This window comes from Muscardinus avellanarius, assembly GCF_963383645.1.
Source record: "Muscardinus avellanarius genome assembly, chromosome: 7".
NCBI classification, from domain to species: domain Eukaryota; kingdom Metazoa; phylum Chordata; class Mammalia; order Rodentia; family Gliridae; genus Muscardinus; species Muscardinus avellanarius.
The window spans coordinates 76555171-76572802 of NC_137793.1; the positions used below are offsets into that span (position 1 = coordinate 76555171).

The window sequence follows — 17632 nt, forward strand, 5'->3', positions numbered from 1 at the left end:
CTCTACTCAGATCTGTGCATTTAAGGGGGTATTTTATTTAAGAGGGCTCAGTTGTGAAGATTCAAAAGTCCAGATACTTCCACTCTGTTATCCTCTTAGAAGGAGAATTATAAGAAGATGCAAAGGTTAAATACCAGTTTTGATCCCAGCTCCGAATATGAGCATTTAGCTTTAGTTTTTATAGATGGTTCACAACCAACAGATCTACAGAAAACAAAACTGCATTTCCCTCAACGAAACATTTAAGTGCGATACAGTAACTGTTCACTCATGTTAACCAGTTACATTTTTTTAAGGGGAGCTTTTTGAAAACAATGCTTCTTGTAATTTGCAAACACAAAGTTTGTACCAGAAGGAAACATTTGTACTATTCACACCAATGAATACTCTATAATATACATGGCAAGGAGATTTTGCACTGTCCTCTCCTGCACACTGCTTTTTTTTCAGGGGAGTCTGTAAACCACTTTTTCTGCAATGCATTTATGATTGCTTCTGGGGGACATCCTATTTTAGAGACCCCAAAGTGTTAGCTTTATGACTCAATATTAGCTTCTGTGTGTCTGTGTGTATGCACGCGCATGTGCACGCACACACGTGCATATGGGGGGGGGGTTTCTTACTAACTGTCTTCATGTACATAGAAAAAAAAATCATACATTTACAGAAACTGCATTACCCTTGCCCTTGACATCCGATAAAAGGGACTGTTATCTTTTAAAAGTAGAGAGCAGGATTTCCAAGAATGCTTTCAACTGTCCATACAGTCGCTGTAGTGTTCCTAATAAATTCAACAGATGTTGTGAGAATGTAGTTATTTATTAAAATCTCATGTCTTACGTAACAACAGCCATGAGGTTAAATATTTACATTGCTTTATAAAAGTTCCCCTCTTGCTTTAGTGTTTCCATTTTGCTTTTTTTTCATTTAAAAAAAAATTTAAATGATATTCACCCACATCCCTAGTACAGTAACAAAGATTCTGCAAACATAAAACACTTTAATTAAATAATACTTGGAGGCACAAAGCAAACTTCAGGAATAAGTGGGTGAACATTTACTTAAATAACTACTACATTCTAACATCTTTCACGTGTTTTACCATTTAATGTGAAAATGTCCTCATTAAACAGTCAGAGAGACAGTAAGAATTAAATGTTTTGTTGTTGCAAATAGAACATTCTTTCACAAAACATAACAAATGTCTAAAATAAGTTCTTAAATCTAAATAGGAAAAGGTAAGCTTTTCACTTCACACGCATATATATGTATATTTTTACATGTGTGTATATGTGTGTGTGTGTTTTTACGTTCACACATCTGTACACACATATGTAGCACATGGTATGAAATATTGCTTCTATACTACTTTTCATTAGGCTAAGAAAACACAAGATTTGCACCACAGTTACAAAAAATTGGCTTCTACAAGAATTTTCAAAACTTGAATGCTGCTCAAACAATTGAGGAAAAAATAATTTGCGGTATCAAACTGTTCTAAAAATTCTCTTCTTCAAAAACGTATTCTCCCGCTTTGTTTTTAAAAAGACACAAAATATGCATAGCTATCAACGTTATGTCAAACAGCCAGAAAAAAAATCTAGTGTTTATTGCAGCTGTAGTAATTGGAAATAAAGTCAAAAAGATGAAATCGAAAGCCACAGAAGGCACAAGAACAATTGTACTTGTGGGAAAAAACTGGTATTTTGAAGGATTTTTTAAAAAAATCCCCCCCGCTGGTGCATTTTAGATCTAGGCACAGACTATAACCTCAAGTGTACACGCAAAACTAATTTAGAGATAGCAGAAAATAAGTGGTCATGTGGAATTTCAACATGGACTTTAGACTTTTTTTTTTTTTCTCCTGTGTAAACTGTCCCTCATCCTTCACCCTCCTACCATGGAGATTTAACTTTCTCCCATGGGCCCAGTTGAGCTAAAATTTGAAAATAGAGACTGTGATAGACTGTTAAACAGGAGTCTTGAGAGACAGGCTTGTGTCATTTTCCAATGCACTAAGAGGCACAACATTCCATGTTTGGAAACGGGGAAAAACCACCTGAAAGCTAAGTGATAGAGTTCTATTTTTCAAAACCAAAAGGTGAGTTTATCCTCAGCTGCAAATTCTACTCTGAAATAATTTCTATGCCTCAGTGAACATTGAGAGTGCATTTCCAGTGGATATGTGCATCCACAATTAGTTGTGAATGCATGCTTTTACTTAATTTGTCTATTTAAATTAGAGTGTCAGGGGAAAATGATACTAAAAACCCAAGTAAGTCTGGAATCTATATTTCACTAGCTCCAGATTAAGATACCTAGCAATCTGTCCACCCAGGTGGATACACTAAAGCTTTGTCTTTTACCTTGCAAAGAGCGACACAATGTTGATATGAATCACATGGAACAGCAAAGACCCAGTTGTATGCTGACATGAACAATGTATGTCATACTCTTCCAAATAAAACAAGTCAAAGAGTATGACCATAGTTGAGACTATTTCCCTACTTTGTCTGATTTAATTTCTTAAAAATTAAGCATTTAATCAATGTAACAATTACCTGGCCTTTAAAAAAAAAAAGCAATCCAGATAAATAACAAGTTGGATCTAATGGTTGTGTGTGCGTGTGTGCAAAGGTGCGAGCTGGGAGCTGGGTGTGCCTCAGCTGGAGCCATGGCATACTCTGTCCGCACTGCAAGGGCCTGTTCATCTCCTGAATGATGCAGGGCATCACAGGACTGCACTGTTTAATAAGTCAGCAGGTTTTAAGGCTTTGTGCTGACAATAATTGTGTTCATACATTCCTGTCCATCAGCAGAATTTCTAAATGATGTTAAATTATAGCTATCGGGTCAGCTCGCCAGTCACATGGGTCAACTTGCATTCTTCAAAGTCAAATGCAATTTTTATAAAAATTAAGGAAAATGGCATTTATGTTCTGTGTGTTTTAAATGTGTTTTCATGTCATCTTAGGGGGTGTACATCAAATTACCTAACAGGGAAGGGGGGGTCTGGAAAACACTATTAACATGAACAATGAGTCCTTACTCTATCTGCACACAAACATCCATCAAAGAAAACAAGTGTGAATGCTATTTGATTTTTTTTTAAAATGGAAGTATGGGACATTGTACGTCCCTGAAAAATAGGGGAGGAAAAGGAAGAAAGAGGGGAACCATTGAAGAAAGCTTAAAATAGCAGCTAGCTTTCTTAAGTGTGCTAAAATTGTGTTTTTTGTGTTAACCCCACACTTTCCTATGCTATATACACTCTTCTCACATTTTGGTCAATCCTAGCTTCTGAATTTGAAGAGACATTATCGATTGCTCTAAAGTGTTATATCTAAAATGAAGAAATACTTTGAGTATTCATCGGGTAGTGTGGAATTGTAAGTGGAAATATCATTCTCACATGATGATCAAATCATCTGACAGCTGCCAAAAAACTTCTAGTGTAGACAAGGATTTTAAGGTCAACTGGGGTTTCCTTTATTCCTTACTATAAATATTCAGAAAATAGAGTTTTAGGGGAAAACAAGGATTAACTAGATAGGAAGAACCATCCTTTTAAGCATATAAACAAAGTTGAGCAAAGAGTAAATTTGAAACTTACGTGCCTTTTAATACCTGAAGCAAAATAAATAGAAAATGGTAAGGAGTCATGGGGGTTTTCTCTATGAAGACTGATATAAGCTCATTTATTCTGAAGAATCTATTGTAAAGTTTACAGAGATGACTAGATAAATGTGAGTTTCTAGTCTCATCTAGAAAGTTAGTTTTGTACAAAATTGCTTTGCCTCCATTAGAAACTGGTACTAGTTTTTTTTTTTTTTTTTTCCCCCTGGGGGTGGGTATTTGTAGTTACTCATAGGAAAGGCTTGGTCATGATTATTTTTCTTTTTTAATTTGGCCTTTCAGAATATTTTTGAAAAGTGAGCTGCTCATCTGTCATTGGCATTTTGGAACAGGTTAGAAAAAGCTGCACATTAAGTTCAAACCCAACACAATACTTAAGTGTATGAAGTGGTTTCACTGAGCTTCCAGACCTTAACAGTGAAACACAAGAGACAAAATCGCCATCAGTGGAGCTGTACTGTCATGGGTTTGCCTCCGCCAACCTCCCTTTGCAACAGAAGCATCTTTTTGCAAATGCCTTTCTTTGCTAATAGAGACATTACACACGCCAACATTCTTTTTCCCTGAAAATTAACCCATGTAGAGTCTCCAAACTTTAAGGGCCTTGGGCAAAAGTAAACTAAAGGTGGAAGGAAAAGAAACATCCCCTAATAATGGAAAACAAAAGGAGATGAGAGAAAGATGAAGAGGATTCACCAGCTGATTTCATAACATATCCAGGCCTCCCTTACACGTATATATATATGAAATCAAAATCTAGACACATAGAAGTTGGACATCCAGAGGGGACTGCTACTATTCATACATTCGAAAAGAGTTGTTGAAGTTTCTACTCATGAAGCAGCTCTTGGAGGCAGTTTGGGGATTTGAAAATCTCAGGGACTTCGCTATCCAGTTTGCAGATGACCTTGTATATGGCCTTCTTCCAGGAAGGATCAACATCTTTGCCTGCGATAATGGCATTGAAAAACTCCCGTAATGTGATCTGCGCAACTTCCAGGAATCTCTCTGGAACCTGCTGATACAAGGAGACAATGGAATTAATAAAGTTTTCAGTTTCAAGCCTATATAGTTCTTCAAAGGAAACTGAGCTAAATTCCTTCTTTCAGAAAGTGGCTTATATGGCACCTGCATTTTCTAAAAATGGATGGCTATTCTCTTATGTAAAGTTGATATATATAGCAGCATTGTAGTGTGAGGTTGACAGCTTTGAGGAGTTTTAGAAAGAGTTTACATATGGACCTATGGAAAAACTCAGATTTCCCTGTGCATATTAGGGTGGAGAAAAGGAACAGGACAAGTGGGATTCTCCAGGTTCGTTTCAGAAGAATGTAGCCAACTAATTTTTCAGAATTTGATTCATATTTCCTTTAGCTTTCTATTGTGAAAACAAAATGGGTTCTCAAAACAGAATAATAAATAATTGAGCAGGTATATATAAACTAAACCCATATTTTCAATAAAGAAAATCCAGAACCTCGGGTTCCTGTTTGTATTAGAGGACTTCTGACTGGAAGGCTCAACTGTATATTAAAATAATCTGTACTAGCAAGTACTTTACTAAAGGAGTAAAATGATATTAACATGAAGTCACAAAATACAAAATTTAAACTGAATCCTGAAATGCTACATTAGAAACTACTTAACTTCAAGGTTAGAACTGCTCCATAAGAGAGTGATTTATGCAGCTGATAATAATTATAAAAATAATATTTATTGAGTGCTTAGTATGTGTCAGGCACTGTGTCACGGACTGAATATGAATGCCATTCCACTCTCTCAAACTCTGCATGAGGGGTTATTATCCCAATTACACAATGAGAAAACAGAGGTTTCAGAGAGGCCCAGGAGATGGCCCAAGGTCACTATATTCCAATTTAAACATCCCCCATACAGTTATTTTAGAATCACTATTTGTTAACCTTCTTCCACAGCAGTTAACATATATATAGATGTGTGTGTGTGTGTGTGTGTGTGTGTGTGTGTGTGTGTGTGTATGCTGTATGTGTGTCAGTGTTCTCCTAATTATTGATCTTATAGTCTCACCTCTTGACTAGGGAAAGGAACAGCAATGGATGGACTTATCTAGTTCTCCCCGTAAGTTACTCGTAGTCAAGTATGGTCTATCTTCCCTCATACCAATAGGATGGATTCACAAAATAATTTCATCAACCCATAACTTTCCACGTACACAGTGACACTCACGAGATTTCTTTCATGAGTTTCTTATGCATTCATGGCATTTTATTTTTACATTAAGTGCAGACATATGAGGACATAAATGTTCTGTGGTTGTATGTGTAGACACATCTGTCTACATCTATAACAGATGAAAGAGTTTTATCTCAATTTAGGCATGCCTGCTTCCCAAAGAAAAATGAAGGTATTGTCATATTGAGCATGTTCCATCCTTTTCTCCCCACCTGTTCTCAACTGGTACAACGGACTTTAAAAAAAATCAGGATAGTAACTGGTAAAGAAAACTAAAATAGTCACCCAATATCTCTGGTTTGTTCACATATAAAATTGGACAAAGAAACTCACTGCTATCAATAGCAAGTCAACTGTTTTTTATGGAAACCTAGTGGCTCTCCAGAAAACAGGGCCCCCATTGGATGTCTAGAAAATGAAAGAATTTGACCATATCTTCCCTAAGACATTTCCACGGGCCTGTTGTCAGGACATGCTTCCTAGGAAGCTTCCTGTAAAGTCACTAAGGCACTGCTCTGTCCCTGGTAGAAGTGCAAACCAACCACCAGGCCCTGCTGAAAACTCATCTGGATTTTCTATACACCATGGGTGATTTATCCCAAAGCTCATGGATACACATGAAGATTTTTTGAAGGAGAGCTTAACCTTCCCACTCACCTTATACCAAATGAAAAGTCATTACAGTCTTCCCTCCTCCCCTCAAAGACAATCCTCCACATTTTATCAAACGAGCATTATTGAGAGAGGGAATCTGGCAGTGTAACTACCCACTCTAACTACTTGGTCTGGGAGCTGTTAGCCAAATGCTACAGAAACATAATCATCGGCATTTATTAAAATAAACATTTCAAGAAGTGTGGTTTCACTGGCTATTGGCAACTGAGCCTCGACCAAAATCTACGTTCCTTGAACATTCAGGGAGGCAGTATGGCACAGAGCTCGGAGGGATGAAGGGCTTGGGCAGCTGCCCCAGGGAAAGCCAGGAGCCCTGCCCACTCCAAGAGCCCCACAGGAAGTGGGGGAGCCAGGAAGGAGATGTCAGAGGAGGGAGGGCATCCAGCCCCGGAGGAGGAGGGAAGTATAGCTGTAGGATTTGCCTGAGAACAAGGTAGCTTCTTTAGGGATTGTGTACAGCTGCCACCGCATTTTCCTTCTCTCTTGCCATACTCATTAGTGGTTTTTAGTGGGGCTTATTCTGTTTGAATCATTCGTTTCTTATGGTCATCATCATGGGCTGTCCCAGAATATCTTTTGTATTTGAGTTTTGATGCTATTTAACATTACATCTACTTCTATCTAGTTTCAACGACCTCATCCTCAGGTATCTTTAGATACAGAGCCATGGATTGTATTTTGCGTATTGCCCACAATATTCAGCACAGCATCTTTTGTACAGCCATTTGATAAATACTGTAGTTTATAAGTGGGATCTTACCTTCTGCTTTATTCCTTACCGCTTTGGAATTGAACTTATATTCTCCCTTAAAACTTTTTAAAAAGGAAAGCTTAAAATAACTATAAGATTAAAAAGCCGGCATAGAGCTCCAAAATCATCACTTTGTAGATGAAGTAGCTAAGACATCTTCTGAGATGAAATGATGAAATAGAGACTTATGTGAAATTAGGAATCTTTCCATAAAATCAAGCTGGCTTCCCTTTGAATGTCTTTATTTTTTTTTCCAGTATTGGGGATGGAACACAGGGGCATTCTACCTTCAAGCCACATCCCCAGCCCTACTTTTTGTTCTTTATTTTGAAACTGGGTCTCACTAAGTTGTGGAGGGCCTCATTAAGTAGCTGAGGCTGGCCATGAACCTGTGATCCTCCTGTCTCAGCCTCCAAAGTACTAGGATTACAAGTGTACACCACCATGCCCAGTTTGAATGTCTATTTTTTAATGTCATGAAGTAATTTGCACTTATATGAGGCAACAAATTTTTGACAAACCTTAAATCTGTGAGAAAAAAATACCACCAAGAAGCTAGTAAATTAAAAATAATTGGAAATGGTGCAAAAAATTCCCAGGGCGGGGTGGGGGTGCTGGTTATTGGTTTGTGTTTGGAAAGGGATGAATTCACTGTGCACAAATAAAATGGTTTGCTAAGTTAGTGCATTCTCTGAGACAATACTTATCAAATGTACTGGACTGGATAAAAGAACATTTTAATGAGATCCTCTAATACAGGAGCAACTAATCTTTCTTGGTGGCTGCAGAAGTAGTATTGGGTAGCAACTGATCTTCTGTGAGGGTGCCAGTGAATTCCACCCACAGGTAGAAATATCACCCATGAAAGCAGCAGCCCTCAGCTTTTTGCTTGAAAACTTTCCCCAGCTCCATTTACCAGAGTAAGAGAGGCCCCCTGACATTTGGGGGGCATCATCATAGGATTTGAGGTTATGAGCATGACACTGCCCATATTTTTCTGCACCTCCTCACACCTAATGACTTTCCAATCACTAATAAACATCTGCAGAAAATCCCTTAGTGACAAGTAATCCCTTATCTAGGTTTCTTTTAATAGAACCCAACACTCTGCAGAATGAACCCTAGAGTCTATCTCCTCGGCATCAGGTGGCAACAGTCAATCAAGTCACTGGAATGCAAGACAATGCAGGCTGCTGGGGGGGTGGGGGGGAGGGCCATGCCTTTGGACATGCGACAGGGAAAAAAACAAAAGGCTTCCAAAGTCTCCGCTGGAACGCTGAGGCTATTGTGGGAGCTGCTTCAGGAGTGGTGGGTGGAAAGTTTACTTTGATATAAAGGCATCTTGATATAGAGTGTCACCCCTGATGGTCTTGCCTTGCTGTTTGGAGGAGAACAGAACAATGATGAGATACTCCAATACACTCATCAATGTGAAAGGGGCTGGCTATCAGCATCTACCAATTTCATTGCAATTGTTTGGACTTGAGTCTCCTGGGAGCAAGTGAAGGCCCTGTAAGCTTCAGGGAAGTGGGCTGAACAGAAGGACCCGTTATCAGTCCTGGATTTGTTCTGTCCACAGCTGGGTTTGCACACACACCGATGTGTTGGTGGATGGCTGTTCTGCTGTTTCTTTTTCTTTTTTTTTTTTATCAGAATGAGTGGCAAAGACTCCCCTGCCCGCCCCTCGTCTTCCTCCTCCTCTTCCCAGTTGCTTTACCTTCAAGGATGATTTGTTTTATTAAACTGACTGTCCCTAGCCTCTGCAGTACATAATAAAAGCCTGACATAGCAGGCTGCCTGCCTTCTGTGTCCTGCAGATACTCAGCGTAAGTGTCAGGACATACCAAGGTTAGCGGTCACTGGAAGTGTGCTCGCTGGCCCAAACCTTGCCAAACGCTCTTGGCAGCTGAATGAATGTCACAGAGAATAGAAGGGGAATTACAAAGGTTAAAAAGAAGACAGCCTCTCCTATTTTCTGGAGACAGAGAAGCTGATTTTTCACACTCCTGAAACATCCATAAGCTCATTCATCAGCCACTCGCGGGGACCATAACCTTGCCCCTCACACAGGTCTCCATGGACACGCCTCTATCCTCGATCCCCTTTAAAAACTGGCCCACCGGCCTCATCTCATCAGTGAAATCATCTTTACTGAAATGGATAGAAAACAAACCAGGTGTCACTTCTCTCCTCAGCCCCTCTCCAAGAACCAAAGGCTCAAATGGCCTCTTGAGCATTATCAATAGAATCCAGTCTCATCAAAGGAGATCATCGTTATGGTTCATCTTTTAAGCTCGTTCCACCCCCACCCCAAACTTTGTTCCACAGCAAGGGAAAAAATCGATAAGGACATACAAGTATAAGCGGGAGCGGCTAAGGGGTGGGAAAGTAAAAGCCTACTGAATATTTTGGTGAATTAGTTTGTGTGTGGGTTTTCTTTCTTCTTCCTCCTCCATTTTTTTTAATACTATAAAAGGGCAATAAAATGCTGACTGTCGGAAGACAATGTCAAGGAGAAAAGGGTACTGGTATTTTGGATACTCTTCACTGCTCGCCTTGGAGAGAGAGTTATTCTTGTCACAAACCCTTTTGTCTGCATCTGCTGACTGCTTGCCTGTAGCCAGCAGCATACTTTAACTGTTTTGTCACCTCCTAACATCACATGCGTCAGCTGTTGGGCTTTTGTTACGGGCATTGTAGAACTAATCCGCTGTGGCTGTTCTACTGTGCGGTAAATAAAACAGCAACGGGCTTCTCAGACTATTCTGCATGAATATTTCAGATGGCTTTTACAACTCCGATTCACAAAATCAAATAAATAAATAACTCCCCCCGGGCTCCCCAGCCCCTCCCCCCCAGAAACAAAACCCCTCGAACTAGCCCCAGATGCTTCCAAGTCAACTGCATTGAAGGCGCGGACTGGAGCCTTCAAGCAATTGTTTCAGGGAAGTTGAAAGAACAGTGCTTTCTCAACTCCAGCACCGTGGAATTTGTATTTATTATTATAGTTGAACACGTCTAATGCTCAGAACTGGCTTAAGCATCTCTCAAAAAATCCAGAGAAATATTTTCTTTCCTTGGGCCTTATTATCTTTATATGCATAGGTAAGGCCACCAAAAATACATAGTTTTGCCTCCTTGAACTGTTTTCCTTGTTTCCATCTGCCTTTTCTTCCCTTTAACTTGTCTGAAAGGGGTCAAAGCAAGATCCTTGGACATTTAGTTTATCTTGAGAGCCTTTCCAAAATGTTTTGCCCATAGAGGTTTCTCAAGACTGAATTAATATCCTGAGCTCTTTGTGTAAATAATGTTCTAATCACAAATAGCAAGGCGTCTTTCTACATCACTTCTAAGCATCTCTGGAGACGTTCTGAAGAGAAGGGGCATCTACACGTGTGTGCACACACACTTGCACACAAAGATCCCAGGGAAAGAAACAAACAGTTGAAGTACTTTCCAAGCAAGCACGCATTCACCCTCCATGTGCACACGACGCCTCTAAACAAACTCGCCCGTCCCTGCTGTTTGTTAAGTAAATATTGATCAAGGAGAGACCTATCTCCTGACGACAAAAGCTGGGGACTTGTACTGCAGACAGAGTGGACTTAAATGGATAAACTCAGATGCTTTAGTAGCTCCTTGTGGAGATTATCAGATGAAAAGGCAATAACAGATCTGTCGTTATTGCCGCTCCTCTCCCCTGCCTCACTCACACTGAACTCTCCTGCCACGGGCAGAAAAAAGGCATCGTGGAGCTAGGAAATATGGTCACAAGATGCTGTTACTGAAGGTCTCCCTTTGCAGTCATGCACGCATTTACCTCGTGTGTACCGGGGCTAAATGGTCCTTCAAGGAGACAAGAAATGGTGTGGGATGTTCACGCAGTGAATTGTGGGGCTTCTAGTCCATGCCTTCTCCTCATGGGAAAGGATCAAATGGGAACACAAACACGAGTTTGCTTCAGAAAGCATAAAATATCATTTGCATATAAGGTGGTAGCTTGAACCTTTAAACAGGACCTAATTCCTGGGAAGCATTTTGGTGTGATTAATAAGTGTGTACAAAGCATTGTTTCGAGAGATGCTTTGAGGATGTTTGCCTGGGCAATTTTGTCGGCAGAATCAACGGATTGAGAAAAGTTTGCTTTTCGCCTCCCAAGTGTTATTTTGCTCATTTCATAATTATGACCCCTGTTCCTGTTTTCTGCACTTGTCAGTAGCTGAATTATGTATGCACTTCCCTGGGAAGGCCACTTTTGAAATCACCTTTAGAGATTAGGTTTTGAATTTTGAGCGCCATGGTCAAAGAATGAGGTGTTACATTTAGAGTGCCCACCAAGAAGCTCGATGGTGGTTGTCTTTTAGGATGCTCTAACCTATGTTTGGAAGGGCTGGCATTTTCAGGCGCACTGGCTGCAAAGCTGCTTCCTGATGACTACAGGGTTACACCAAATGAGGCAGAGGAAGATTCTTGGGCAACAGCTGGACTTAAGATGAAAGTCTTTCTCCCTCTGATGGCCCTGGGGTCATTTTAGCTTTCGGGAATCTTAGAGGATTAAGACCTCTGTGCGGTCTGGGGCCCTAACAGTGGGCCCATTTTCTAGTTACATGTTTTGCTACTTAAATATGTGAAGAGTAGGAAGTGGCTATAATTCAAGGTTGTCTTTTACAAAACACATACACACACACAAAATCCTGTTTCCTTGGTCTAAGCAAAGGAACACATGGCAATAACAATCTATATCTTTTTTTTGACAAAGCTTCAAAAGAACAATGTTCTGTTGAGCAAAATTCAGTAGCATTCTGTAAACATTAATTTAAGGAAATCAATAGACTCAGTGAGCTAAAGCCATATTGCAAGATAAACTGACCAGAGTGCCACTTTGTCAAATAGATTTTCGTTTTCTCGGCTAGATAAAGACAGTTTCAAAATGGGGTGAACGTGTTGCAACCAAGGTTTGAAAAGTATGTGGCCTTCAAACAGTCTGCCTGTTCCTACTACAAAGCTGAATAAACATACTTTAAAAATGATAAGATTGGTTTAGGATTGATTTTGCTTTCAAATTTTACATATCGTAGATTTCTCGGTGGTCTCCCAGGAAAAGAATAAAACAAAATATTGTGCATTCAGAATGGCAAGTGTACTTAGGAGAAAGGGGTTGAATTGTCTTGAGAGACAGCTTTGGGAACAGTTTCAGCTGATGTTTGGCTTAAAAAAAAAAAAAAAAAAGGAAGAAAAAAAATCTTTATTCATGCTAACCCTGATGGGCAACAGGCTTTCTTGACGAAATATAAAAGCCAAACTCCAAACTGAGTTTGGAATCAGAGATTTCAACTGGTGGAGGCTGTTCATGTTCTGTGGCCACCAGCCAATGGCATGTGAGGGTGTGGGGGGGATGAGGATGGGAAGGAAGGCCAGGGTAGGGAAAGGACTGGAGGGATGGACTCCCAAGAGCCTCAAGGTATCTCTCAGCCAGATCAAAAGAGCTGTGAAGATAATCAGAAAAGGTGGCAAAGAGAAAGCATGTCTCCCTGCCTGTCACCAAGGTGAGGGACTATGTAGGGCCTGTGACAGGTATACTTCCGACTTAGACTGCTTGACTTCTTCCAATGCCATACCGACCTTTATAAATGCTGATAGAGTAGCAACCAGATATGACTGGTGGAAATGGACCACTGGAGGAAATGTAATAAAAGGTATGAATGGTCACATGGAAACTGCAGAGGAAGGAGGTTAGGGATATGCCTGGAATGAAAAGTGGAAGTTCATGGAGAAGGATTACGGGACCTGGACTTTGGTCTTCAGTGTGTAGAGTGGGGTCTGCTACTGGCCACACCTCACACCAGGACATCTCTGACCACAGTATAAATGAAGGGCAGAGTCACACCCTGGGTATTTTCTTTTATTTCTCAGATGAATTTGAGTCTGTCTTTTCAGAATGGGTATTTATTTATTTTAGGGTATTTAGAAAACATACAGTTCACAATAAAAATTTCTACACCATGAAGATGTTGATAACCTACCCATCACTATGTAAACTCCATGTCATTACCAATAGTGTGCTAGAGTGGAGTGTTTTGAATAACTGTGACTTTCAAGTAATATAAAATAATATCTTCACATCTTCTACTTTGTCAATAAATTGTGTACACCTATTCAGTGATAGGAATATTCTGTCATCAACTCTGTATGTAGATATAAAAACCAGAAGATAATGAAAATAAATGAAAACCAACTCTTTCCTAGTCTCGGGAAGGTGGTACTAGCTTGCTGAGACCAGAATGGCATATGACTGTAAAAGATTATAAAAATTATTTTGGGGGAAATATGATTCACTGAATAAGCTTGAAGTAGATGTTTTATTGCACACACATGGGAGTCTTGGTGTTATATGTGTTGGATAACTAGTGTCATGTTGTTTGTTGCCTTTTTTCCCTCAAACTCTGTACACATTCAAAGAGTGATTCCAAGTTTAAATAAATAAACTAAAACAAAAGAAAATAAAAAGCATCAAAAACTAAAATTCAGTATCTTCTTTCCTCCCCAAGAGATACTGTAACATCATCTTCGTAGAACTCTAAGATCCTACAAACAACCAAAAAGACTAGGATGCAGTTGCATATCTGTTAGGCTGCTGAAGGAAGAGCTAGGCCAAGACTATTTCATCAGACAATCATAGAATTTTGGAATTTCAGGACTCCATGATCAGAGAGAGAGAGACAGACAGACAGACATTTTTCAGTCTGGGGTCAGCAAACTTTGCACAGGGCTAGGTAGTAACTATATAAGCTTTGAGAACCACATTTATTCCCCGTTGTACATTATTTTTATGACTGTTTAACAGTATAAAAGCTAGCCAGGAATGGTGGTGGTGCATTTCTAGGTGTAGTCCTAGCTATTTGGGAGGTTGAGGCACAAGAATCACAAGTTTGAAGCCACCTGGGTGACTTAGTAAAAACCTGTCTCAAAATAAAAACAAAAATAAAAAAGGATTGGGGATGTAGTTCAGTTGTAGGGCAATCATGCATGAGGTCCTGGGTTTAATCTATAGTACTAAAAAAAAGACACACACACATACAAACACACGTTAATTATATATCATTCTTAGCAATGGGGGTCACAAAAATATAGACTCACATTTGGCCTGTGGGCTATCATTTGCCAACTTCTGCTCTTAGCTAAACATGAGAGCTACCAACTTTTCTTAAAACCTATGTACTTTCATTCTGCACTGATCCAATGTGCCTCACTGGGTCAGCACTCTAATTGTTCTTGATGGGGATTCGGGATCGACTCACCCGAATTTAACCTGCAAGGTCACACCATTCCTCAGGTGCAGTTAAGGCTGTGTCAGTGGGAACAGAGTTAACAAAGCCACACGTGGCTAGGGATGGTGAGGACTTTGGTCTTGCCCTGCTTTGTTTGGGAACTTTTCATTAGGAGTTTTCCTGCCAGTAAATACTTAAATGTGCCAAATGGAGAAATCCATTCCTGCTTCATGATACATCGAATCAGTCAGCTCCACACTTAGATGGAAAGCTGAGCACTGTAGTCTGTGTACCAGTTGCTCTGTGGTCCTTAAAAACTTCACATCAAGGCAGCCCAGGAATTAGGTGCCACTGGTGTCTGAGTTCAAGAGAAGCTGAGAGTCCCTTAAGTTCAACTTTTGCTACAATTTACCAGGTAGGGTGGTGAAATAAATAAGGCCAAGCTTAGTACCATTCTTGGATAGGAGATTATCCAAAAACAACATGGCATAAATACTCCAATATTGCACGAAGGGAAGCCGGGGCACAGATAATCCAGAGTTACTCTGGTTTCGTTGGAGAATGCATTACGTGATGGTTTTCTACAGCAACGTTCCCATCATAATTAAGCTTTGCTTAGGCCAATATTAAAACAGGTCTGTGTGTCCTGTATTCCTGTTGATGGAGCATTATGATCAAAGAGACTGAGGAGAAGCTGAGAGGAGTCAGTATTCAGAGAAGACAGTGAGAAGAGCCTTGCTCAGTGGAAGCACCTGGAAGGCCCGTCTGATGCGATGCGGGTGGCACCCGATCACAGGGGATGTTGGCAGTCTGCTAGCAATAACTTACGGCACCCCAAATCTCTGAGTTGTTTTTGGGGAAAAGGACAGGGATTATCAACCTTGATCTAAACCCTTGGTTTTGAAACAAAGTCTTTCTTCTTTGGGAGAAATTTTGTTGTTAATTTCTAGGAAATTTTATCCATCTTTCTTCCACAATTGCCCTTTGCAAAATTAAGAGTAAACTGTGCAGCTGGACCTACATATCCAGAGATTGAATCAAATGCAGATCAAAGCCGGGCGTGGTGGCGCACACTTGCAATCCCAGCATCCGGGAGGCTGAGACCGGAGGATCGCAGTTCACGGACAGCCTCAGCTACTTAGTGAGGCCCTCTGCAACTCAGTGAGACCCAGTTTCAAAATAAAGAATAAAAAATAGGGCGGGGGCTATAGCTCAAAGGTCGAATGCCCCTGGGTTCCACCCCCAGACACCCCCCCCAAAAAAAATGCAGATCAAAGATATTTTTAAAAAATGCTTCCTCAGGACTGAACATGTATGTACTTTTTCCATTGTCATTATTCCCTAAACAATATAGTGCAACAATTATTTACATAGCACTTAAATTATGTTTGACATTAAATATAGTTTAGAGATGATTTGAAGTATACAAGAGGATGTACACAGATTATATGTAAATATTATGAGACTGAAGCTAGGGTGATTCTACTTACAAGCTACACCCTTAGTACCAGATTTTCTTATTTTCTGTTTTGAAACAGGGTCTTACTAGGTTGCAGGGAGTCTTGCTAAATTGCTGAGGTTGGCCTCGAACCTTCAATCCTGCTGTCTCGGAGTCCCAAGTACTGCTATTACAGGTGTGTACCACCATGCCCTGTTTGAATGATTGTATTTCAAAACTACAAGAGTTTTTGAAGGGCTTTGAAATCTCCACTTTTCAAAGCAGGTAAATAGTTTGGCAAGGCAGAGAAAGAGATTCCAGAATGGAGTGAAGGGCATTTGGAGGCCTCCTACCAAATATCTGATGGGATGTGAGGTTATGTTTAGAGTGGGTGGGGTCTTGGTACCATTGATACCAAGGACTGGCCTGGCTGAAAGGCAATTTCCAGGTGCCTATCCATGGATTATTTTCCATATCTTCAGGACACTGATAATGATAAAATGATAAATTTCTGAAGATAGCATCATTAAAGGACATACAAAGGCCTTCAAAATACAGCCATCCATCTTATTCTATATCCCTCAGCACCATGTCACTGTCCGAACTTCATTCCTTGCTCTCCCATCCCCTTGTTCTCAGTAAAGTGTTTCCCTTTAGTCACCCTTAGTACCAGATTTTAATTATAAATGTTAAGGTAGCTCTAGTAAAACAGAAATTAGGTGCAAAAATCATGGGAAATATAAAAAATACAAACTGAAATTACTTATACAATGATTGGGTATCTACCTACCACAAACTCATACACACAACCCCCAAAAAAATCCCCCTGGAAAGAGATCTATATTATCATCACTGAGAACACTTAAAGAAAAGATGAGGCTGTTTTTGGAAAAGTTGCCAGTCACACCTAAGAATGAGGGTAGTTATACCACTCCAAAAGCTGACTCTATCCTGTAAGAGAGGAGATGTGGGTATGTGTGTGTGTGTGTGTGTGTGTGTGTGTGTGTGTGTGTGTGTGTGTGCGTGAGAGAGAGAGAGAGAGAGAGAGAGAGAGAGAGAGAGAGAGAGAATAGGGGTTGAACCCAGGGGCGTTTTACCTTGAGACATACCCCTATCCCTTTTTTTTTGGAATAGGGACTCACTAAGTTACTGAGGCTGGCTTTAAACACTTGAGGGAAAGTATTCCTGTCTCTGCCTTCCAAGTGCTGGGATTACAGGTATGTGCCACCATGTCTGGCTAGATGTGGTATGTTTTATAGATACGAATGCTGACTGCCATGTTGTGGGGTGTCCCACGTGGAATGAGTGGGACAGGAACACACGCTCTCTCCTGGTTTATTCACATCTAAACCATTTCCTGGAAATCCCACAGGCATGAGGGCTCCACTGAAAAATCTCACCATGGTTTGGCCACCCCAAGGCAACAAATAAACAGTGAGTACAATGACTAGCGCCAATTCATTCGATAAATTGCTTATGAATTTGAAAAATTAGCCTCTGTAATCCCAGTCAGGGAGTCTAACTGTCTCTGAGGGCACTGTTGAGATTTAGATCTGCAGACTGGGCCTTGGGAGGAAACAACAACGGGCCCCCTGGAGAGATCTACTGAGATAATTAAGCTGCAGAAGTCACCAGGGTAGAAGTGGCCCCCAT

General features: G+C 40.3%; 1 protein-coding gene across 1 annotated transcript in view; it reads right to left on the minus strand.

Annotated features, from left to right (window-relative positions):
- Positions 1 to 4465: 4465 nt before the first annotated feature.
- The window catches only part of PROX1 (prospero homeobox 1), a gene marked incomplete at both ends in the record, with an annotated part of 41597 nt that continues 28430 nt past the window's right edge, over positions 4466 to 17632 (minus strand). Inside the window, one exon of the mRNA XM_080699384.1 lies at positions 4466 to 4651. Coding sequence (XP_080555510.1) covers positions 4466 to 4651 — 186 coding nt within the window. The remainder of the gene's footprint in view (positions 4652 to 17632) is intronic.